General features: G+C 41.6%; 1 protein-coding gene across 5 annotated transcripts in view; it reads left to right on the top strand.

Moving 5' to 3' along the window:
* Positions 1–25393, top strand: part of LOC135095504 (uncharacterized) — a 189083-nt gene that overhangs the window by 73155 nt on the left and 90535 nt on the right. For 4 of the 5 annotated variants that reach the window (XM_063996363.1, XM_063996366.1, XM_063996362.1 and 1 more), the window contains exons 5-6: positions 9196–9390; positions 9491–9528. In XM_063996363.1, the coding sequence (XP_063852433.1) occupies positions 9196–9390; positions 9491–9528 (233 nt within the window). The remainder of the gene's footprint in view (positions 1–9195; positions 9391–9490; positions 9529–25393) is intronic. The other variant, XM_063996367.1, reaches the window with a different exon arrangement.

Genomic DNA, 25393 nt, shown 5'->3' with positions numbered 1-25393 from the left:
ACCAGTAACCACAGTAACATAGTTCATTGTCTTCAAAATTATTGTTAATGGGATGGATGTGCTTGGTGCAGGGATATCAGCTTCTCAACATCAGGCTAGAACTCACTAAGAAGTCGTATATCCCCATGTTCAGTAATTTTGAATTTGTTTTTTGCTTGGAAAGAAGCAAGGCGACTGCAATGAAGCCCCGTTCTACCAAACATGACGTTGGGAAGGCAATAAAGTACATCTTAACCTTGTTCCACAATACTGGATAGCAGTCAGTTGTTGTTTTTTCTTTTCTCTTCTTTTACCAAAAATCACCACATTCCTGTCCTGCATGAACTGAGCGTAATGACTTCAGTTTGCTTGCATTACGTATTTGAGGCGAGTTAGAAAGAAATAAAACTTAAACGATATTATATGCAATTTTTAGACACATATCACGTAACACTTACTGATAACTTGGTGGAATCGACGGGAACCAGGACAACCACCTGCCTCACCCTCTCTCTCTCTCTCTCTCTCTCTCTCTCTCTCTCTCTCTCTCTCTCTCACACACACACACACACACACACACACACACGTGTGTGTGTGTGTGTGTGTGTGTGTGTGTGTGTGTGTACACTTAAAAGTTCATAAACAGCTAACGAAATAGTACTTTTATAATGTTGCGGCACTGGGATTGATTTGGCGGCGCTGTAGTAAAGTTACGCGTTGGCAGTGCTGCACAAGCACTGATAGCCGGGAAGAGGCCGGAAAACCAGGTGGATGAACGGGCGCTGGTTGGCAATAGGCTACCACTCTGTCACATCTTTAGTATATAATTTTTTTTTTTTTTTTTTTTCAAATTTTGAACATTATAATACTAAAATTAACGTGCAGTGCTTACAAACCTGAGCTGAGCTTTGGCCCTTGTATCTGTCTGCTGACTCTTCTCAGATCTGGCTGGTCGGCGTGTGGTAACTTGGTGCGTCATTGTGTGTTGTGTACAGGCATCAAGCAAACGTACAGAGTTTTAACTCCGACTTTGGACTACATAACAAAGCTATGCATTCGTTTATAATTCTTATGTAAGTCTTATTCTTTATAAAGTGCATACGTGTTCCTTCACTTTAGTGTTTACCATATATTTTGTCATTCAGATTTTATTAAAAACAAAATGTTATTTATTACTTAATTGCTCCTCATGCCACTCTGTCGCCAACCTATCACCATCTTTTGCATTACCGTCCCCCAGAGGGGCGGTACCGCCCACTTTAGGAACCATTGGTCTGTGAGACACGTCCAACGTTCTTTGACCTTTTCTCAGCCTCTAATCCTTCTGCTTATGCTGTCACCCTATCTTCTCCTTTGGGCTTCTCCGATCACATTCTCATATCTGTATCTTGTCATATCGCACTGATCCTTCCTCAGGATCCCCCAAAGCAGTGGTGCCTGAAAATTATCCAGTTGGAGATGCCAGAAAGAAAGCTGTGGACGAACTGCAGCTCAGAGCAAAGCGGAGTCAGAATGTATTCGGTGAATGGGTGAAGTCCTCCAACGATACAACAACTGCCAGTTTTGTGATAAGTCATGAGATAGCAAAACGTGGAAAGCCTTTTTACAGATGGTGAATATATAAAAGATTGTTTCATCAATGCAGCAATGCATCTGTTCAGAGAATTCAAAAACATGGATGAAATAATTAAGAAAAATAAGAATGTGCCATTGTCTGCTAAAACGATGAGGGACAGAGCATTGAAACTTGCACAAGACATCACCAATCACCAAATTGTGGACATCAGTTCAGCCTGTGGCTTTTCAGTTGCTTGTGATGAGTCATGTGATGTTGACGACATTGCAGAAGTTGCCCTTCTTGGCAGGTATGTCAACTCTGAAGGCCCACAAGAAGAACTCATTGACTTGTTGCCTCTCACTGGTCAAACTAGAGGTGAGGATATATTTTCAACAATTATAACCTGCCTTAAGGAAAAAGGAATTCAGACAACCACATTATTTTGTTGCAACTGATGGTGCACGGAGTATGACAGGGATGCATGAGGAGTTTGTTTCTCTCTTAAAACGAGAGCTGAACCGTGAAGTAATATCATTTCACTGCATCGTTCACAAAGAGGCACTGTGTGCACAAACTTGTCCATCAGAGTTCACTGAAGTAATGGACTTAGTCGTGAAAACTATTAACAAAATAATGGCAAAAGGCTTTTGTGAACTTCTCCCTGGAAGAAGTGGATTCCCAGTATTGAGACCTCCTCTTACATAACAAAGTCCCTTGGCTTTGAAGGGGTCGGGTGCTTGCACGTTTTGCAGCATGCCTTGAGGAAGTGAAGAAATTTTCAGGAGAAAGGCCACCATGAATATGCATGCCTTACAAATCCTGAATGGCTACACAAGTTTCACTTCTTGGTGGATATCACTTCACATTTAAATGAGCTCAACAGCAAACTACAAGGAAAGGGAAACACTGCTCTGATGCTTTTGGAAGAAGTCCTTTCCTTTCAACGAAAACTATCTTTGCTTGCTAGAGATGTTGAGAGAGGCTCTCTGATTCACTTTCCTTCATTAAAGCAATTTGGAGAAGTAACAGACTTTGAGCTGGATATTGATATCATAAAAAAATTAACTAATGAAAATAGAAAAAAAAATCTTTGAAGGACGTTTTCAAGAATTCAGAAAAGAAAAGAAAAGGCCAAGTTGTCATTTGTGATCAACCTCCTTGATGCAGATACAGACTCACTCAATTGTTCAGCTTTTACTGGAGTGAATCAAGCAGAACTGGAACTGGAATTAGCTGATTTGCAAGGAAGAGACTTATGGGCTCAACAGTTCAGAGGCATGGTCTCCGGTATTGAAAACCTGGAGAAACAACATGCTACACTGCCATTTCAACATATGTGGAATGAATTGTCTGGGATACAAAAACAAGATCAGATTGTGTATGAAGTGTGGAATTCCTTACCAGACACTTACACACACATGAAAAGATATGCCTTAGGCATTCCCTCTATTTTTGGATCCACTTACCTGTGTGAACAAGTGTTTTCGAGCATGAACTTTATAAAAAGCAAACTATGCAGCCGACTGAATGATGCAAGCCTGGAGTCCTGCCAGAAACTCAAAATGACAACATATTTGCCAAACATTGAGCTTATCTCCAAAGAAGCACAGGAGCAGAAATCACATTAATTAAGACAATTCTCTCTCTCTCTCTCTCTCTCTCTCTCTCTCTCTCTCTCTCTCTCTCTCTCTCTCTCTCTCTCTCTCTCTCTCTCTCTCTCTCTCTCTCTCTCTCTCTCTCTCTCCGGTCTAAGCTCATCATGGTGACCAGATACTGCTATAGTAAGTACACTTAACATGTTTGAAAAACTAACATACCATATTTGTTCACTTGCTGCCATCATAGAATTATTAAGTTAAACGTGTCTTTCTACTTAATTATTATAATAATTTATTTTATGACAGCTGCTATTAATGTTGATATAATCATCATTAATAATAATAATTATAATAATAATAATAATTATTATTATTATTATATTATTACTACTACTACTACTATTATTTAGTAACTACTACTACCACCAGTACTACTACTACTACTGCTACTACTACTACTACTACTACTGTTACTACTACTACTACGGTACAATTTATATTATTATTTTGTCTATGGTTATATTACTTATCTTTCGTATGGAGGAAATTTATTAGGTTTCGCAATCTACATTCGTAATAGATTTTACGCTGTGGCTACACCAGCACTGTGTTCCTGTCAAGTCCGAAGAAAGTGGCTCTTCTCTAATTCTGGGTTGCCGACCTCTGCCCTAGAGCGAGTACTCACCCTCAGACACAAACACATACACATCACTGAGCACCTGGGTCAAGCCCCAGCGACTTTTGCTCACTAAAATCCCCTTCCTCACCCACCTATTCTTTATCCTATTACTACTTTCAAACTCCTCTCTTCTCCAATATTGCCTTACCTTACTTTAGTTAAGTCCAGGCCTCAATCGGTTGTGTCTGATTCTGCTGGGGAGGTGGGAGTTTCCTCCCCATGCGGAGTGTGCCGGTGGGGAACAGGCTGCTCTCCTGCCGGAACCAGACACTGTGGGTGTTTGCTCACGTAGTGAGACAGACATCCACGTTGGCAGCTACAGCCACAGTTGGATAGCACGGAAGTTGAGGGTCGGGCAGCACTTGCTTGTAGTGACACAATTGTGAATAACCGACGGAGAGAGGAGGACAGAGGTTTGGAGCTCCATTTTGATGTGCCATCCGCAGTTAAGGAGGCGCGGGTCCTAGAAGCACGTAGCGGCCTAGGATTTGGTCGTTGTGGAGTCAGGTTGACTCTGGAGCGTTTGGTGTGGCTTTGGTGGTCGGGTGTGGCCAGATTTGTTAGGTGTAACGGCGTGGATCAGGCTAACAAGCTTGACCTCTTGTCTTGTCTGAGGCCTCTCCATCGTGTTATGGCCGATATTGTTTCTCTTGGTGTGGGGATGATTTGTGATATTGCTAGCTCGATTCCTCCTTCCTGGGAGAGTTGTGATGATGTAGTTGGTGCGACCGTTAAGGAGCAGGCAGCGCTGAGCAAGGCTGCCGGTGGGAGTTCGTTGCTTGCCAGTTGGGAGGTACCCTCAGTGTTGCTGGGTACTGCCTTTGGTCGAGGTGTTGTTGACTGTAAGGTGCTGGGCCCGAGCAGTGTATCATGTGTTGATGGATGTCGGCCTTCCGGAAACGACAAGGTATCAGCAGGTCTGATGAGAAGTGAATGCACACAGGAGCAGTTGCTGGGACCAGTGGGGCTGGCCCAGAGGCACGTAGGCCGGGCCCATGTTGGAGCCCGGGTTTGTTGTTTTGTGATGGCCATGTATGTTTGTTTGGCTCCGTGTGCGGGAATGGGTGTGCTATATTCTGGAAAGGAGCAGCCGTCAGCTCACTGTGGCGATACCTCTGTCATCGGGTGCTCGGCAGGAGGAATGCAGGGCGAAAGTATCGCTGTACCTGACACTAGTGAGTCACAGGCTTGGTCGTGTCGCACCCGTGAAGCACTATTTTGTTTTGTTAAGAGCGGCCAGATGGCCCCTCATAATTTTGCCAAGAAAGTGACATTTTTGTTTTATCAGTTTTATGGATGTGGCACGGAGACTCCATGGAGCCACGAGCGGGCAAGCAGGAGTGATGTTGTGGGGAGTGAGATTAATGTGTTCTTCGGAGAGGAGATTTGAGGGGGCGAGCGAGTCAGGTTTGTTTGGCGGCCCAAAGGAGAATTTTATTTGGCCGGGAAGAGTAATGCCTGGCAGTGCTGTGATGCCACACCGGGAGACTGCTTCCCCTGGTGGGCTCATTACACGGTGCAAGGATGCAGGAATGTCATTGCTTGGTGACTAATGCTTGTACAATGTAGAGATGTAAACGGAGCAGGATGTACAGTATAAAGAGGAGGAGAGGTGAGAGTGGGTGTAGAAGTGAAGGCAGTGGAAAGAGAAGACGAGGGAGATGGAGAAGTAACCAGAATCACGGGATAAGTCGGCGCAGCTGTAGCTGCTGGCTGAGAGAGATAACTGTGATGCCCTGCAGTAGAAAAACTGCACACTGACGTAGCCGTGAAGACCATAGGTCTTAGCATTTAGTCAGAGATGGGACTCGGAGGAGGGGTTGGAGGAGAAAGAAGCAGCAGTCTAACTTAGAGGGCCGAGTAGAAGCCCATGTAGTTTCCAGTTGTTGTTGTGATTAAGCATTTCACTGCTGTAGTAATGTTTGATATTTTGTGATGAGTGTACACCCTGTGTTGAACTTGTTGTATTTTGCCACGAGTAGTTAAGTGTTGTGTTTGAAGTTGTATGTTCTTAAAATTTCCGTAAGTTTGTATATCTTCCGATTTTATTTTTATTTATTTATTTTTTTTTTTTTTTTTTTTTATGAGGGAGCGTGTTGCGCGCAGCGATGTAAAGCGCTGTACAAAGAAGAGTGAAGAAAGAAGGATGAAAAGTAAGAACGAGTGAAGGAAGGAGAGAGAGAGAGAGTTTGGGAACAAAAATTTTGTCTGAGGCGTAGCCTAGCCCGCAGCTCTTAGTATAACATTTACCCTCGCAGATATCTATTCCTCTCTTAATTTTCCTTACTTCCCATTGCTCATTCAATTTGAGACTCGCCCAGCATTTAGTAGAAGAGTTGCTCTTGATGATAAAGTAATCAGTATTTATCCAGCCTTCATAGCTTAGTCAATAGAATTTTCAGAAGTAAAGCGTTTTATTAATGTAAGCCTGCCCCGAGTGAGGCGCGGCAGCGACCGGGCGGGAGGGTGTACGAGTATGTGTGTATATCGCCACCTCACCCCCCTCTCGTATCCCCCCTCCACCCTAGTAGCTTGGTGGGAAAGCGTTAGCCTCGCTTTCCTACAGTTAGTCACAGTCCAGCTACCAATCGAGGTAGATATGCAAAGGCAGACTGGGAGGATTTTTTAGTTTGATGAGTCAGTTGCTTTAAGGGGATAATTGAATAATTACCGGCCGTGCGCCGCGGCTTATCTAAGTAGCTTTAGGAGTCTCCACATCAGTCTGCCTGTGTGTAGTTATTTATAACACACTTATTTTGGGAGACGACTCCTCGGCGGTGCTGAAGCAAGCGAAGTACTTTGTGACAGTGAGAGTTGAATTACCTACCCTCTTGTATGTTTTCGTGGGCAGTTTGTCGGTGTACTGTGTTTTGTTAAATGTTACTGCGTTGCAAAGCCCCTTCCGGGTTAACAAGCAGAGGATTCTTTTGAACTGCTTTGCGGTAGCTTATCTCTCTTCCTTTTTAAAAGGGAGGGATATTGTATTACCAGGCAGGGAGAGTGTTATAATACCTCGCTGAAAGTGGGCGGTTTTCCACAGGGGTATTATACCTCTACCTTATATCTTTTTGTCTTACATTGTGCCGTTTCCCTAGGCGTGGTTTGTGGTAGTACATATTGGCAGTAGTTGTAATTCCTTGCTTGCTGGTGAGTAATCAACACTGAGGGTGCTTCCTGAGCGGCAAGCAACAACTATTATGGGCAGTCTCACTCAGCGCTGCCTCCCAACGCGGCGCCGTAGCGCTCATATCAAATACTTCATAAAAACTTGCCCCAGAAGGAGGAATCGGGCGAGCAACATCATAAATCACCCCCTTACTAGAAGAAATAACACTAGCCCTAACACGGGGGAGAGGGGCCCCAGGCTTGCTAGACTGACCCTCGCGGTTAAGTCCAACAAACGTGGCCACACCTGACAGCGCCAAACGCTCCCAAGTCACCAGACTCAAAAACGGCCAAGCAACAGGCCGCAACTTGCTCCCAGCACCTGTGCCCCCTTAACTAAGGTCGGCACATCAAAACGGAACTCCAAATCTCTATCTTCCTCTCTCCACCAGCTATTCATAACAGCGTTGCTTTTAACAAATTGTTTCATTACCATGAGCTTTAACTCATGGTAAGGTAAGGTAAGAGGTGGCCTGCTCGTTAACAATCCACTTTTCAAAAGTTTTCTCCAGATAGTGAGCACTTTTTTTCTTTTATGTCTTCTAAATAGGAGTTACTGGGCCTCTTCTTTCCTCCACGGAACTGCAGCTTGTAAGCCTCTAGCCACAGCTTATAAGCTCTCAGGATGTCAGCCTTAAACTCCTTGTAATCCTCCAAATCCTCTACTGACATTTTGTCATAAACTTTCTAAGCCTTGCTCTTCGACATATTGACCACAAGCCCAACCCATCTCTCTTGAGGCCAATCAAACTCGGAGGCTTTCTTCTTAAATCGCCTGAACCATTCGGTTACCTTCTTCACATTAAACTCTGGTATTAATTTCAAACTCCTCACCATCTGGCTTTCTACAGTATTTTCTTCACTCTTCTCAAGCCATGAGGTGAATGGACTTCTATTCGAGTCTTCTCCAACTCAAACATCCTATTCTTCTCAGCTTCTTCCTTTTCTCTTCTTGCCTCAAGGATCTTCATTTCTTTTCAAGCATCCTCACCTCTTTTTCTGCTTCAATAAGCCTTGCCTTCTCCTCAAGCCTCCTGGTTTCATTAGTCTTCTCAGTCCAGTCTCTTCTTTTCAGCTTCCAGTTCAAGCCTTCTTAATTCTCTCTCCCTCTCAGCCTCCAACTCCATTCTCTTTATTTCCAACTTAAATCTCATCTCTTCAGACGTACCGTACTTCTGTCCAGGAGAAGCCACCAACGCTGCAGGCAGGACTAACATGTCCATGGACACTATGTGTGAGACTAGATGTCCACACCGAACTGGGTTAAGTCTACACTGCCACTTCCGGCAGAGGCAGGGGACTCAGGTCGCGAGTCACTCCTGCTACCAGCCTTGCTTCCCATGGTATAAACTGAATGTGGACACACAAGAAGACAACGAAACGAATGAACAACTGTCTCCGCCACGTGACAACGAAACTTCCAGCTATCCTGCAAAGTCGCCAGTTTCTGTTGCAACCACAATTTCCAGCCCCTTCACAAAGCTGCCGCACCTGGATTAGCTTCTCTGGGTGCAGGGCTTAATATGGGTTACAAGGTCCACACTGGACTCGTACACCCTTCTCAGACTCAGATTGAATGGACAAGGGGAAGTAAGGAAATTTACGTGGGGAATATAAGTGACTACGCGGTTAATATTATACTAGGAGCTTCAGGCTGAGTAGGCTACATGTCAGAGACGCGTCCAAGTCTATCTTCTTTCTCTCTTTCTCTCTCTCTCCTTCATTCATTCTTTTCTTCCCTCACTTCTTCCATTCATTCTTACTTCATTCTTCATTCATGCGCTTTATCTCGCTGCACACAACAGTATATTTGTGTGTGTGTGTGTGTGTGTGTGTGTAAAAAAAAATATTTTGATTAAAAATAAAAAATATAATCAAATGAAAACAAATCTATAAAAATACATGAAAATACAAATAAATACATCATGAAAAACAAAATTTAATAAACAATAGAAGTAGAAATTACATAAAAAGTAATAAAATCCAAAAAAATAATCAAAAACTAAAATATAATTAAAGTAAAATATTTTTAATCAATAAAAAATAAAACAAATATAAAAACATAAAAAATAAAATGTCAATAAAATAAAACAATAAATTAAACAAAACAAATCATAGAAAATAAGATTAATTCTTGTAAGCAAAATAAGCAAACAAACTAAGCAAACTAAACGAAATAAATAAAATTTCAACCAAGTTTTCGTTTTCCCTTACAGATATGTTGGCATTGCGTTCCCCCGAGGCAGGATGGAGGCAGCAGAGTGGCGGGACCTGCTTCACCTCCTGGCAGCGGCACAGGTCAGGGTAGTGAGAAGGGGAGGTGTTGAGATACCAGAAGAAACCATCACAGTGGAGGAGGAGAGGGAGCTGAGGAACCTTGCTGACACTTTGTGGGGGTGTTGGGTGTGGAGGTGAGTGTGCGTGTGTGTGTGTGTGTGTGTGTGTGTGTGTGTGTGTGTGTGAGAGAGAGAAAGAGATTGTTTCTCATTACCCTTGACTTCTCCCACACAGGTACCCCGACGAGGCGTGTTTCCTGCCATATTTACCTGGTGAGTGATGAGTCTGATGAAGAAGATAAAGATGATTAAGATGATGATGACGGGGGAGGGGAAGAGGAGAACTAAAAAAAAAAAAAAAAAGCTAGTAACAACAGTAATATTCAGAGTTGTGTGAGTGATACAGCATTATAAGGTTTTTAATGTTGATTTAGTAAGTATCAAGTTATTATTACTACTACTAGTACTACTACCACTTCAGTATTATTTTGTCATTATAATTTCTCATTCATTTAAATACTGTTTTTTCATTTTTTTTCATAGGCTACATTTATTTTTTTTTTTTTTCAAAATTGTTCTTTTAGCCTATAACAAAAAAAAAATTGTTAGTATTTGGGGCTAAATTAAATCTTTTATTTTAAGATTTTTAAGCTAACACACAAGTTTTATTTTAAGGCTTGGCTTTACGTTACCATAAATACGTTTTCTTATTTTTGGCTGTAGTTAAAACTTTTGTTTGAACACTTTGTTGTTGAAAAACTTTTATTTGAACACTTTGTTGTTGACACAGCAAAACTTTTGTTTGAACACTTTGTTGTTGACAGCAAAACTTTTATTTGAACACTTTGTTGTTGACAGCAAAACTTTTATTTGAACACTTTGTTGTTGACTCAGCAAAACTTTTGTTTGAACACTTTGTTGTTGACACAGCAAAACTTTTATTTGAACACTTTGTTGTTGACACAGCAAAACTTTTATTTGAACACTTTGTTGTTGACAGCAAAACTTCAATTTGAACATTTCCATGTAAACATAAAAAATAATTTCAGTATTTCAAATATTATTCTTTTAATTTATAATTAAGAAATATATATGTTTTGAATATTTAAGTTATAGTCAAAGTTAATTTTAAGACTCGCAAGATTGGTTATTTTAAGGTTATAGTTAAAACTAATTTTAAGACTCAGGAATTGTTCTTTTAGGTTATAGTTAAAACTAATTTTAAGACTCACAGGAGTTGTCTATTAGGTTACAGCTAAGACTTTACCGTTATTAACTGAATGCAAGAATTAAGAGTAATAATTTCAAGACAGTTACAAGGACACATTTAAGACTAGAATTCTGAACATTAGGCCGCCATGTATAGAGCCTTGACTCTTTTCCTTCATGCTGTGAGTGGCCTGTTCCTGCTCCTCGGCCTACAATCACAAGGCCTTTCAATCAAAGCATTAATTGTGGCTTAAACATTACAAACTAAATGTATTGTAATTGCAGCCCAATAATGATAATGAAAAAAAAAAAATCTTACACATATGAAACTTTTTTTTTTTTTTTTTTTTTTTTTAATTGGTTAGAAGTGACAAGTGTTCAGATGAAAGATCTTCACACCACCGCCTGGAAGCTCAAAATTAAAGGTCTTTCACCGGCATACAGCGAGTCTGAACAGCAACAGTTTTGTGCTGCGGCCTCACACTCTATTATTTAATATTGACAATTTTAGGCAATGAAAATTTGTTGCAAGACTTTAGGTCATAATTATAACTTTATTTTTAAGAATTTTTTTGGCAATAACTCAAACTTTATTTTCATGAATTTTAGGTCACACATCTTTGTTTTTAAGACCTGCTGGCTTTTCTTTAAGGTTGTAATTAAATGACTAAGTGTCTGTTATTGTTAGGCTGTAATTAGAAAAAACATGAGACTACATCTGAAAAAGCTTCATGTTTCACGTCTCCAAGCTTTCATTTATAGAACTTTTGTTGTATTTCTTTTACGGCAACACTTGTAACTTTTTTTTTTTTTTTAAGGTTTTGTTGAAAGTTACAGTGACCTGGTGTGTATTATATGCTTATATTATATTACACCACCCTGGTGTGTATTATATGCTGATGACATTGTCTTAGTGACCGAAAGGAGAGGACAGCTGGAAAGAAAATTAGAAGAATGGAGAGTTGCTTTGGAAAGCAGAGGAATGAGGATTAGTAGGTCCAAAACTGAATATTTTACGACGGATACAAGGGGCGATCAACAGGCCACAACTAGACTGAATGGTGAAAAGTTGAAGAGAGTGAAAACATTTAAGTACTTGGGATCGATGGTAGACGAGACAGGGGAAATGGAAAAAGAAGTGAACTTCCGGATTCAGTGTGGCTGGAACAATTGGCGGCAAGTTTCGGGTGTGATATGCGATAGAAGGGTACCAGTAAGAGTGAAGGGCAAAGTCCACAAAGCAGTCGTTAGACCTGCTTTGATGTATGGGCTAGAAGCAGCACCTTTGAAGAAGATTGGAGAGAGGAAGATGGATGTAGCGGAGATGAAGATGTTGAGATGGATGGTGGGAGTCAACAGAACAGACCGAATTAGGAATAAGTACATAAGTGGAACGGTGAAAGTAGTTGAAGTCTCCAAGAAGATCCAGGAGTCAAGGTTGAGGTGGTATGGACATTTGAGAAGAAGAGTTGGCGAAGACCACGTAGGAAGGGAGATCATGGAAATGGAGGTGGAGGGAGTTAGAAGAAGAGGACGGCCCAAAAGAAGATGGATTGACTGCATAAACGGAGATCTTGGGGAGAAGAATATAAATCCAGAGATGGCAAACAATAGAAATACGTGGAGAAGGCTCATTCACAACGGCGACCCCGAATAGGGAAAAGCTGGGAAGAAGTTGAAAGTTACAGTGACTGGGAATTCGACCCCAGAGAAACGCATTAGCAAAATTACAAGAGAAACCTATAACTTGACAAGAAGAATAAGGCTGGCTTTTGCGTATATGGATGAAGAGATGACCATGATAATGATTATATCACTGATTAGACCTACACGGGAATATGCGGCGATACTATGGTCGCCCTACAAGAAAAAAGATATAAGCAAGTTGGAGAGAGAGCAGCAATATCAGGGACTTGACATATGAAGAGAGATTGGAAAGATTACATCCACAAACGTTGGAAAAAGGGAGACAAAGGGGAGAAGGTGGACCAGAATGACTTGATGGTTTGGGATACACGTGATACTAGAGGACATGGAAAGAGGCTGAAGAAGAAACTTGTAGAAAGGCTTGTAGAAGAGACGTTAAAAAGTATAGTTTCTCGTGTAGAAGTATTGGTGTATGGAACAGTCCGGATGAGCAGATAGTAAATGCAAAAAGTATACATGGATTCAAGGCCAAGTTGCGTATTAAAAGATATGGAGATGGGACAGCACGAGCATACCTCTTTTCCCATAAAGCATAACTAGGTAAATGCAACTAAGTAAACATACATATATATATATATATATATATATATATATATATATATATATATATATATATATATATATATATATATATATATATATATATATATATATATATATATATATATATATATATATATATATATATATATATATATACACACACACACACACACACACACACACACACACCACATAATAGTTATTATTACTGCAATTCACGCATTACACTCACATTACCAAACACAGCAGTTCTACTTATCTACCGATATCAATATAAAGGTACATAATGTGCCACAATTTGTATTTCTGTATGGAAAACAGATAATTTTTAACTTGTTTCTTGAAAGAATTAAGATTTGTGATAGACTTGAGTTGTTCTGGCATTGAGTTCCACAGGTTAGGTCTGAGAGCCAGTGTGTTTTTATGGAGCAGAGTTGTTCAAACTTGAGGACACACAAGGTTAATGGCATTCCCCCATGTATTATATGCGTGGTTCGTGTATACGAAAATATTATAATTTTGATGTTCTGTATGAACAGATTTGAATATAGTTAATAATAAAAAATATTTTTGTATTCAATAAAAATTGAAGAGACGCATGCTAATAAATAGATCTGTTGTATGCTCGTACTTATCCTTGAACCCCATCGTTCTTATTACTCATTTTTAACAAGAGAGACCTCATTTACATACAAGGGTCAAGTGTAATCCCATACAAATATTCAATACATAAGATGTGGTTAGCAGAGTGTATAATACAAAGATGTCATAGCTTTTTGTGTTACCTGATTCCTACCTCTAAATAATAAACCACTTTTTTTTTCTTTCATTGTTGTGTATTTTATATAAGACTTCCAGTTTATATGTTCAACAAAAAACCCTAAAAATTTTATCTGTTGTACTTGCTTTATATATTCATTATCTAATTTTTCAATTGGGAATTCACTATGTTGACATCGATTCTTTAAATTAAGTTTTATTTTTTTATTATTTTTTTTTAACATTAAGTAACACAAGTAACATTAAGTAACACATTAACACAAGGGGGCAGTCACAGCCTGCCCTCTAAAGACAACTCTCTTCCTCCACACAAAACTACAAGCACCTAATAACACACACACCCTTCACTCAAAAATGTTAAAATCATCATGGCGACTCCTACACCAGCCTCAGAGTCCCCATCTGGGGAGGGGACCATAAATGTCCCCAGGTCGAACTGCCTTTCTGTCGACGACCCTAAGTGTCTTGACACCCCCCTTAACTTTTTCTTCATTAACTTCTGCAACATTCGCCGTCTAAGATCTAATTTTCAATCTGTAGAACACCACCTCTCCTCTTCTAAACCTCTTCTTCTTTTCCTCACTGAAACTCAGGTGTCTGAGGCAACTGACAGTAGCCCCTTTTCTGTTCCCTCCTACTTTCTCTATCCTCATTTTCGATCCAAAGCTGGATGCTGCGTTTATGTGCGTAATGTCTTAACCTGTTCTCGTGCCCACGCTCTTGAATCTTCCGAGTTTTCCACCATCTGGCTACGACTACAGAGTCACTCTCATACTAAATTTATCTGTGCTGTATACCTCTCACCTAACTCCTCTGACTATAAGAAATTCTTTGACTATTTAACTTCCAAAGTGGAGCACATTCTGACCCTCTTCCCTTTTGCAGAGATCTCCATTCTTGGAGACTTCATTGTTCACCACCAGCTTTGGCTTTCCTTTCCCTTCACTGACCATCCTGGTGAACTAGCTTACAACTTTGCTATCCTCCATGACATGGAGCAATTGGTGCAACACCCTACTCATATTCCTGACCGTCTTGAAGATACGCGCAACATTCTTGACCTTTTCCTGACCTCTAATACTTCTGCTTATGCTGTCACCCTTTCTTCTCCGTTGGGCTCCTCCGATCACAATCTCATATCTTTATCTTGTCGTATTGCTCCAATCCCTCCTCAGGATTCCCCTAAGCAAAGGTGCCTCTGGCGTTTTGCCTCTGCTAGTTGGGGGGACCTGAGGAGGTATTTTGCTGATTTTCCTTGGAATGACTACTGCTTCCGTGTCAGAGACGTGTCTTTGTGTGCTGAGCGCATAACAGAGGTGATAGTGTCTGGCATGGAGGCGTACATTCGTCACTCTTTTTCTCGTCCTAAATCTTCTAAACCTTGGTTTAACACAGCTTGTTCTCGTGCTATACATGATAGAGAGGTGACCCTCAAAAGGTACTTAAGCCTTCCATCTCCAGAATCTCATGCACTTTATATTTCTGCCCGACCATCCCAAGTCTGTTCTCCAACTAGCCAAAAACTCCTTCATTAACAGAAAATGTCAAAACCTTTCAAGATCTAACTCCCCTCGTGACTTCTGGCATCTAGCCAAAAATATCTCCAATAACTTTGATTCTTCTTCTTTCCCTCCTCTATTTCAACCAGATGGCACCACTGCTATCACATCTATTTCTAAAGCTGAACTCTTCGCTCAAACCTTTGCTAAATAAAACTCTACCTTGGACGATTCTGGGTTTTTTCCTCCCTCTCCTCCACCCTCTGACTACTTCATGCCACCTATTAAAATTCTTCACAATGATGTGTTTCATGCCCCCGCTGGCCTAAACCCTCAGAAAGCTTATGGACCTGATGGAGTCCCTCCTATTGTTCTCCGAAACTGTGCCTCCGTGCCTGCACCTTGCCTAGTCAAACTCTTTCAGCTCTGTCTGTCAACATCTACCTTTCCTTCTTGCTGGAAGTTTGCCTACATTCAACCTGTTCCTAAAAAGGGTGACCGTTCTAATCCCTCAAACTACCGTCCTATTGCTTTAATTTCCTGCCTATCTAAAGTTTTTGAATCTATCCTCAACAGGAAGATTCTTAAACATCTATCACTTCACAACCTTCTATCTGATCGCCAGTATGGGTTCCGTCAAGGCCGCTTTACTGGTGATCTTCTGGCTTTCCTTACTGATTCTTGGTGAAACCTTTGCTGTTGCCTTGGACATATCAAAAGCTTTTGATAGAGTCTGGCACAAAGCTTTGATTTCCAAACTACCCTCCTACGGTTTCTGTCCTTCTCTCTGTAACTTCATCTCAAGTTTCCTTTCTGACCGTTCTATTGCTGCTGTGGTAGACGGTCACTGTTCTTCTCCTAAATCTATTAACAGTGGTGTTCCTCAGGGTTCTGTCCTGTAACCCACTCTCTTCTTATTATTCATTAATGATCTTCTAAACCAAACTTCTTGTCCTATCCACTCCTACGCTGATGATACCACCCTGCACTTTTCCACATCTTTTCATAGACGTCCAACCCTTCAGGAGGTAAACATATCACGCAGGGAAGCCACAGAATGCTTGACTTCTGATTTTTCTAAAATTTATGATTGGGGCAGAGCAAACTTGGTATTGTTCAATGCCTCAAAAACTCAATTCCTCCATCTATCAACTCGACACAACCTTCCAGACAACTATCCCCTCTTCTTCAGTGACACTCAACTGTCCCCCTCTTCTACACTGAACATCCTCGGTCTGTCCTTTACTTATAATCTGAACTGGAAACTTCACACTAGCTAAAACAACTTCTATGATGTTAGGCGTTCTGAGACGTCTCCGCCAGTTTTTCTCACCCCCCCCCCAGCTGCTAACTCTGTACAAGGGCCTTATCCGTCCATGTATGGAGTATGCTTCACATGTCTGGGGGGGTTCCACTCATACTGCTCTTCTAGACAGGGTGGAATCAAAAGCTTTTCGTCTCATCAACTCCTCTCCTCTAACTGACTGTCTTCAGCCTCTCTCTCACCGCCGCAATGTTGCATATCTAGCTGTCTTCTACCGCTATTTTCATGCTAACTGCTCTTCTGATCTTGCTAACTGCATGCCTCCCCTCCTTCCGCAGCCTCGCTGCACAAGACTTTCTTCTTTCTCTCACCCCTATTCTGTCCACCTCTCTAACGCAAGTTAACCAGTATTCTCAATCATTCATCCCTTTCTCTGGTAAACTTTGGAACTCCCTGCCTGCTTCTGTACTTCCACCATCCTATAACGAATTCCTTCAAGAGGGAGGTTTCAAGACACTTATTCATCAATTTTTGACCACTGCTTTGACCCTTTTATGGGACTGGCATTTCAGTGGGCATATTTTTTTATTGTTTTTTTTTGTTACCCTTGTCCAGTGTCCTTCCTACATAAAAAAAAAAAAAAAAGTGGCCCGAAGAGTGCACTTTTCAAAACAAGGTGAGTAGTAGGGGCCCGTGAGAGGTTTTCAGGGAGAATTAATATACAGTCTTCCTTTGGTATAAATAATAACCTCGCTACAATAGGAAGAGAGTGAGTGAAAGGACAGAACCCTGAGGAACATCACTGTTAAATTTAGAACAGTGACCATCTATCACAGCAGCAATAAAATGGTCTAGATAAGAAATTGACTCGAAGTAATTTAAAGTCCCTATTAATTACATTCAACAAAACTGTATCACTGATTGATGAAAATGGTTAGATAGCATAGTTGTCAAACATAGTTATGAGATTATAGCATCATTGTCACAATTATGACAATTATACAATACCAATAAACCAAATATTGCATAGGAGTTCAGCTATATGTTATAGCAGGTGACTGCTGGTGAGGTCTGCCACCCGCTGCTCTTGGCAAGGTGTGCTCCTCAGCACCATCATGACCATCACGAATTCTGGGAGAAGGTTTCTTGGTCTGCACGGTATCCGGTGATGAGGGGTTTCATGGCTTGGTCCGGGATTTTGCTCAGGTTCAGGTACACGTCCGGCTTGTATGGTGTCTGGAGTATCATTCCTTCTCTTGGCATTATGATGTTCTTGTTCCTGAGGTCGATCAGAAGTTCCACAAATTGTGTTCTGATTTCCTTGCTGCTCACATTCTTGAAGATGATGTGGCATTTGTTCGGTATCTCCAGTTGGTGCACTTGTAGGTTGGGATTCCATTCTGTCAGTAACTCTGACGTCATCAGAGATGAGATAAACTTCCTGAGTGCAGAGTCAGGATAGTGTGGTTGGCCCTCGTCCATATTATGCATGTCCTCAGGTAGATCTTGAAGCCCCTTGCTGTTGTTGGAATCGGTGGCTGTTGGCCAACCGTCTTCATAGTCTGAATCTTCCGTGTTTTGGAAGATTGTAGAGTGCAACTCGTTTGGTTTGTACAGGTCACACATGATATGGTCGTCTTGCAAAGCGCTTCGCTGTTTCGCATATAAAAGAAGAGATGCTGGCAGTGTACCCTATCCTGTGAAACAAAGAGGATCCTGGCTGATGCCAGCATCACTCCCGTGGATTATAGACCCTCTGCATCACTCCCTCAGATCCTGCAACATTCAAGGTAAGCTATGATGTTCTCAAGTGATGCAACGGCCACTGGCAAAGTGAAGTGTCGACATACAAGGAAATTTAAGCTATGATGTTCTGAAGTGATGCTAGGGCCACTGGCAGAGTGAAGTCTTGACATACAGTGACATCACTCATCGAACTTAATACCCTATGCATCACTCACTCATGTATATATTTGTCTGTCTCTACACAGATGCCCTCAGTGTCTGTCCAGACTGGCAAAGGGAAACACCACACACGCGATGTCCCGCGAATCTTCTATAAACCATAAATTCTTCTGCGACACCCACCGAAGTAAAATCTGGTGTAAAAACTGTATCCTGCCAATACACTGGTGTCCCGAGTGGCAAGACGACCATATCATGTATGACCTGTGCAAACTGAACGAGTAGCACTCTACAATCTTCCGAAACACGGAAGATTCAGACTATGAAGACGGTTGGCCAACAGCCACCGATTCTAACAACAACGAAGGACTTTAAATTCTAAGAACATACACGAAGGTAACATCAACAACTGGGAGAACCTTCCACTGAGCATCCAAGAAAAAGGCAAAGAAAACAAGCCGTCCCCACAATAAGGAGAAAACAGGAAAACCGATTGTCAACATACATAAGGGGTCTACCAGAGGACAAAGCAAAGTAGCCGTAAGGAGACTGAGAAAAGAGTGAAACAGATCAACAAGTATCGTTCTACACATTCATTATCTGAGAAAAACCAAGACCAAGACAGTCAGGAAGAGCGCCCGACTTCACCGTTGCGGATCACGGTGACCACAGGCACATCACGTTCCAAAGCATCAGAAACAACGTCAACCGCAAGCGCAACACCATCAGTAATTTCTTGGGACTCACAAGTGAAGCCAGAACTTAAGCAAGTGAAAGCACAACTCTTGTCAAGACTCTCAAAAACTGGATTCTCTATCTTATCCGGTACGGACTTGACAGACTTCACTATTATGGTACTCTGCATAACACATTCAGAGCCATCATCATCTACTTCAGAAACAATCCAGTTAATGGAGACGACGTAGACGGACCATGCCCTTACATGAAACATAAGAGAACAACACAAGCTGCTCACCAACACTACAAAGACAAGGAGTATGGATTCTTCGATAATACTCGTATGATCCACCAAACTGGAGCAAGCACTGTTAAACAACTCTTGGCAAACATCAATGAAGATGAATTCAAAACACTCTCTGGATCACACTTGGAAATAGATACAAAGAAAAACTGAGAAACATCCTCCAATACAAGAACCAACTGAAACGCCAACTAAACAACAACAACAGGCCCATCATGCTCCAACTACACGATGCCTGCAAATTTAACCACAAAGAAGAAAATGTTGACTGGCTCACAAACATGTTCGAAGCCAAATAAATTAATATCAAATTAATATCTTCGCATGGTTCATCGTCATAGAAGACAAAAAAAAATCAACAAAATCAACACATTCGTCCTCAAAGGTCCCACAGGCACTGGCAAGACTCTCACACTGGCAACACTCCTGAAGAAACTCAACACTGGCACAATCACAAGAGGAGCAGACAACAACCAATTCCACCTCCAAAACCTGTTCTCCAGAAACTTTGCACTCTTTGAAGAACCTCGCATCAACGTGGCAACAGTGGACTAATACAAACTCCTCTTAGAAAGATCTAACTTTGAGATCAATGTGAAAACTCAGACATAGAAATGCTACACAGATTTCCAATCTTCACCTCAACAAACGGAGAAATCGACTGCTGGGTGCCACCAGCTGACAGAGAAGCCCTCCAATCAAGATGCAAGACTTTCGAGCTCCGGCAAGAAAAAAAAAAAAAAGACTGAGCAAAAGAGCAAACGCTCAGTCAGGTCTGGACCCTCCACCAGGCCAAATCAGGCTGGACGACTTCCTGCAGCTCTACAGAGAAAGGAAAGAAGACATCGACCAACATGTCTGCATAAGTGTTACTCATATCATGAAAAAATTCCCTAATGCAAGAGTTAACCAGTATTCTCAATCTCTCACCCCTGTTCTGTCCACCTCTGTAATGCAAGAGTTAACCAGTATTTTCAATCTCTCACCCCTGTTCTGTGCACCTCCCTAATGCAAGCATTAACTAGTACTCTAAATCTTTCACCCCTATTTTGTCCACTCCCTAATGCAAGAGTAAACCATTATTCTCAATCTCCCAACCCTGTTCTGTCCACCTCCATGAGGGCCGCTCAGGACAGATGGGACTGACAGGGATGATGTAGAGGCCAAGACAGAGGAAGCCATCAGGAAGGAAGGGCACATTTTTTTGTCAGTCACAGCTGTTCCACCAAGGAGTGAGCATCATGTTTTCAGACAACCTGATCAATTTAGTACCAGAGAGACATCTTACACATAACCCTTGTGATCCTGTGCACTGAGAGCAGGATGCAGGCAACTCCACAAGCATTTTAAATTGTTCTGTGTTCACTTTAAAGAAATAAAAAATCTCTGGATTATTTACCATATCTAGGAATAATGTCCATAACTCCCAAATCCAGGTCTGATAGCATTAAATTCTTGCACCCACACTCGTTTGATGGTTACGACTACGCCACCTCAGCCATAGTACATGGCTATTCAGCGAGAGTGTTTATGTCCACACTCATCAAAGGCAGCCTGGTGATTCTGACACTTTGACTCAGTCAGTGGGAACAATGCTGCCTCAAAATGACTGAAGTCAAGTGATTCCCACAGGTCCCCCAGAATTGTTGGGGATGAGGGGTACAGGCATGACCTGAAAGAGGCACAACTCAAAAACTGAACATTTGTGATGGAGAAGTGGTAGAACATCAATTAATTCACTGCATGTATCACCACAAAAATATGAGGCACATCAGAAAATCATTAGTTGGATGAAACTGAAACTTAACCTAAATTTCTTCCCACACCACACTCATAATTTTTAACACCATTGTGTGTCTGTGTCTGTCTGGTGAGGTCAGACTTTGTGGTAACACTCTTCACACTCATAACTGGAGTGGTTGGGAGTGGTTCTGTACTTCCTTGGTTATGATGGAATGCTTAAAGTGTTCAGCATGCCCCAGCCACCTTACCAGGACCTCACAGACCACCCCCACACCACCCAAGACCCCCACAACCCCAAGTCCCCACACAGACGACCCCAAATCCCCACACACCATCTCAGGACCCCAGAGCATCCACGTACCACTCCAGCCCCACACAGACCCCAATAGACCATCCACTGACCATCCATGTACCACCTCAGCTCCATCCACCACCACCCATGTACCACTCCAGCCCCACACTGATCCCAATAGACCACACACCATCCACGGGCCATGACCAAGTGACTCCCCCACCATCCAAGGCATTCCTCCCCATGCCCCCCCAAACAGCTGACCTGACCTGATCTTCCTGTGCAAACCTGCCCACCGCTGCCCATACACCTGGCCCACACCTGCACCATCCACGAAAAGTTAGAAAAAAAAGTGATGAATTGATCGGGATGACAGGTGTCTCCTAACTTCTACTGGTCCTAACTCTCCACACCTGCTATTCTCCTGTTAGTTGCAGGTGTGTGTGGGTCTGCCTAGGCTTCCTACATATATGTGTGGCCTTAAATTCACGACATAATTACTCCATGTATGGAGTATGCTTCACATGTCTGGGGGGGTTCCACTCATATTGCTCTTCTAGACAAGGTGGAATCAAAAGCTTTTCGTCTCATCAACTCCTCTCCTCTAACTGACTGTCTTCAGCCTCTCTCTCACCGCTGCAGTGTTGCATCTCTAGCTGTCTTCTACCGTTGTTTTCATGCTAACTGCTCTTCTGATCTTGCTAACTGCATGCCTCCCCTCCTCCCGCGGCCTCGCTGCACAAGACTTTCTTCTTTCTCTCACCCCTATTCTCTCCACCTCTCTAACGCAAGAGTTAACCAGTATTCTCAATCATTCATCCCTTTCTCTGGTAAACTTTGGAACTCCCTGCCTGCTTCTGTATTTCCACCTTCCTATGACTTGAATTCCTTCAAGAGGGAGGTTTCAAGACACTTATTCATCAATTTTTGACTACTGCTTTGACCCTTTTATGGGACTGGCATTTCAGTGGGCATTTTTTTTATTGGATTTTTGTTGCCCTTGGCCAGTGTCCCTCCTACCTAAAAAAAAAAAAAAAAAAAAAAAAGACAGCGTCAGGACACTCACACATACACACACGGCCGCTTATAACATAGTAACACACCGAACGGCAAAAAGAAAACGAAGGCTACAATGAGACAAACTATGATTTTCTTTGTTATTTAGTGCTGTACAGACAGTCACGCTAACCACAAATAGTGATAAAATGATTGATTACTTATATACAATTATTTAATACACATCTTAAGCTTGAAACACACTAACATAAAAGAAAATATGGAGGGTTAGACTGCCATAAACTGAAATGGTGCAGTGTTTTCATGGTTTTCTCTGTTATTTAGTGGTGTACAGACCGTCACAGTGACCACAAATAAAGATAAAATGATGAATTAATTATATACAATTATTTTATTCAAATTTTAAGCCTGAGGGGAGTGGACGCCTTAAATTTCTTTTTTTTTTTTTAACCCAGGTCAAAATTGAGTTATTAACATCATAGTCATCCTTAACATGTCTGGCGTTTTCTGTGAAAACCCTAAGTTGATACCATTATTCCTTATATATTTAAATCCTCTTTGTTTACCATTATTAAAGGACTTTAAATGCCCGTGCTTGCCACGTGCTTGGTCACCTGGCTTAAAAACTTATCATTTTGAAGCATTTTTTTTTTTTTTTTTTTTTTTTTGTGTGTGTGTGTGTGGAGCTACAGTTGGCAACATCACTGATGAGTCACAAGGGACTTAAAGGGAGGCCGCCGCCGCCGGCTGGCCGGACGACAGGCACAACACGACACTCACACCCCTAAAAATAGCAATGTGGTCTGCCCACAGTCTTTTCTCTCTACAGTCTTTCCATTTCTAACTATACACCTTTCTCTGTCCAAACTCTTCTTCATTCACCTTCTTTCTCTAATTAAAGCAAAGTAAAAGCCGGCCGGCCATTGTGGTCAGTCCAGCGAGACGGTGTGTGTCCGCGCGCTGCTAGCCAAGGCTATTTCAGTTTCTTTTGTATTTGGAAGGATGCCTAATTATAATAAAGCAAAGCGTGCACGGATAGATGCGGCAAAGAAGATGACGGAAAAGAAAAATAAGCAAGAGGAGTTGCGTTGTGGTAACAAGTCGCCACCACACGCTGCCTTTGTTTCACCACCACCACCACCACCATAGCATGCTATGCTATGGGCTAAATGCAGCAAAACTAAGTATATTGGAACCAAAAGAGTCAAGTTTACTACCACTATGACCGTATTAGATCACAACTTTGGGTACTTGAATCCAAGTTTTCTAACTCATGTTGGGTTTGGTGCCTCTCAAAACACTCTCGCTGGGTGAGGCATTCAAGAAAGCAAAACTGTACATAAGAGATCCCAAAAGAAGCCCCATTCAAGAGGAAGTGAAGACTACCAGCCAGGCAATTTCTAATGATTCTGGCGACAAAGAGGAGGGTGGTGCCCTCTGATAAACTCACCTGCGAGTGAGGGGACTGTGCCAATTAGCTCTGAATATGATAACAAACGATGGTTTCCTTTTGGTTATAGAATTTTTATCCTAATGGATGTAAAAATTTTACCAGAAAACCCAACATATGGAATTATACACACTTCTCAGAAGAAAACGGCTCGTATCTCAAAACTTAAGTTTTTTTACATATCAAGCGTTTCTCCTTCATTGTCCTGCAAGATGTTGGAGACGTAGAGGTATTGCTGGAAAGGGGAAACAACGGGATATTTTTCCCCAAAGATAGATTTTCAAAAGAGGGCTCTTCGTACTGTGCTAGATTTTTTATTTATATTTTTTTTTATGAAAAATATGAAAAATTCTTTTTCTCTTAATATTTATTTCAAAATGAAATGTCTAGTAAAAAATCTATCTTTGGGGAAGTTAAGATACATGTATGTACATTATCAACACTAAATTTTATAAGAATTGGTTGAAAACAAGTGAGAAATTTTATCGATGTGACTTTTTTTTTCAAAATGAAAAAAAAAAAATCTACAAAACTAATTGGCGAATCTCAACGAAAGTTCGGGATTTGCTATTGTAGGTACTAAGGTACATACATACCAAAAATCATGCGGATCAGACAAATATGAATGTCACCTCTAAGAGTAACAGGCGTCCACACCCCTTAAAACACTAAAAAAAAAAAAAAAATGGAGGGTTAGACTGTTGTAAAGTGAAATGGTGCTATTTTCATGGCTTTGTTGTTTACTACCGTATTCTTAAACGAAATGTGGGATCCTGACGTCCCACAACACAGTAGACCGGCGTAGCTTGCGGGAGTGTGAGTGTGATGTCGGGGCCGACCAACTGTGACGCCACGAAATGTTTGAACAATTGTATAGCCACAGACCCTTCCCTACAATCATCTTCAAATTGGAGAGAACTATTGTAATCATAGAAAATATAGCTTTTTTTTTTTTTTGGGGTGAGGGGGCATTTTTGTACTGAAATGTGATCATAAGCATCTCTGCACTCTTAAACGAAATGTGGGCTCCCCACATCCCACACCTCAAAGGCGTCTTCTTCATTTCCTCGCAAGCGCCTCGGAAACAGGCATTTACCGACGCATTCCTTTCGCGCAGGTCTCCTGGGAGCATCGGACCCTTACACTGGGCCACAAGCTTGTGAGAATTGTGGGCGGGGAGCGAGGCGAAGCGAAAGACGTTGCGCAACCACTTGCGGGCAGAGATACAAACATGTTAGGTGAAAACAAGCCGATGTGCAATGTGCGTGAATTGTTTTCAAAATAAAATCTCGAACATACAAAATTACCTGCATACAAGTCAGCATGAGTGAAAATCAATATTAAAACTATGTAACGTGAATTGTTTTAGATTAAGTGAATAGTAACATAAGCTCACAATGAGCGTGGAGCAGTCGTCTTGAATCCTGCTGGCGTCCGCACTGTCAGCCTGCCTTGGTTGTCTTCCACTGTCTGGGCGTCCGTGCGTTACCACTATGTGTGAAAAAGTTTTACATGTAACAATTGTTACATGCGTCATTGTACGATGAGTTTGAATAGTTCATAATATTTCAGTCACTGATCACAATTCCTCTCACCGCTGCTAACAATGTTAGTCAAATGTATATGTTACTCACCTATGTGTGACTCGCTCAGTCTCTCACTCTTTCCCTCGTGGACTCAGTTTCTGGCAAGGATCAGAAGCTCCACCAGGGTGTCATGACAAACACGTTGTGGCTTTTTCACTCTA

This window comes from Scylla paramamosain, chromosome 49 (assembly GCF_035594125.1).
Source record: "Scylla paramamosain isolate STU-SP2022 chromosome 49, ASM3559412v1, whole genome shotgun sequence".
NCBI lineage: Eukaryota > Metazoa > Arthropoda > Malacostraca > Decapoda > Portunidae > Scylla > Scylla paramamosain.
The sequence above is the reverse complement of the archived record's forward strand: the minus strand, read 5'-3'. Positions and strand labels throughout refer to the sequence as shown.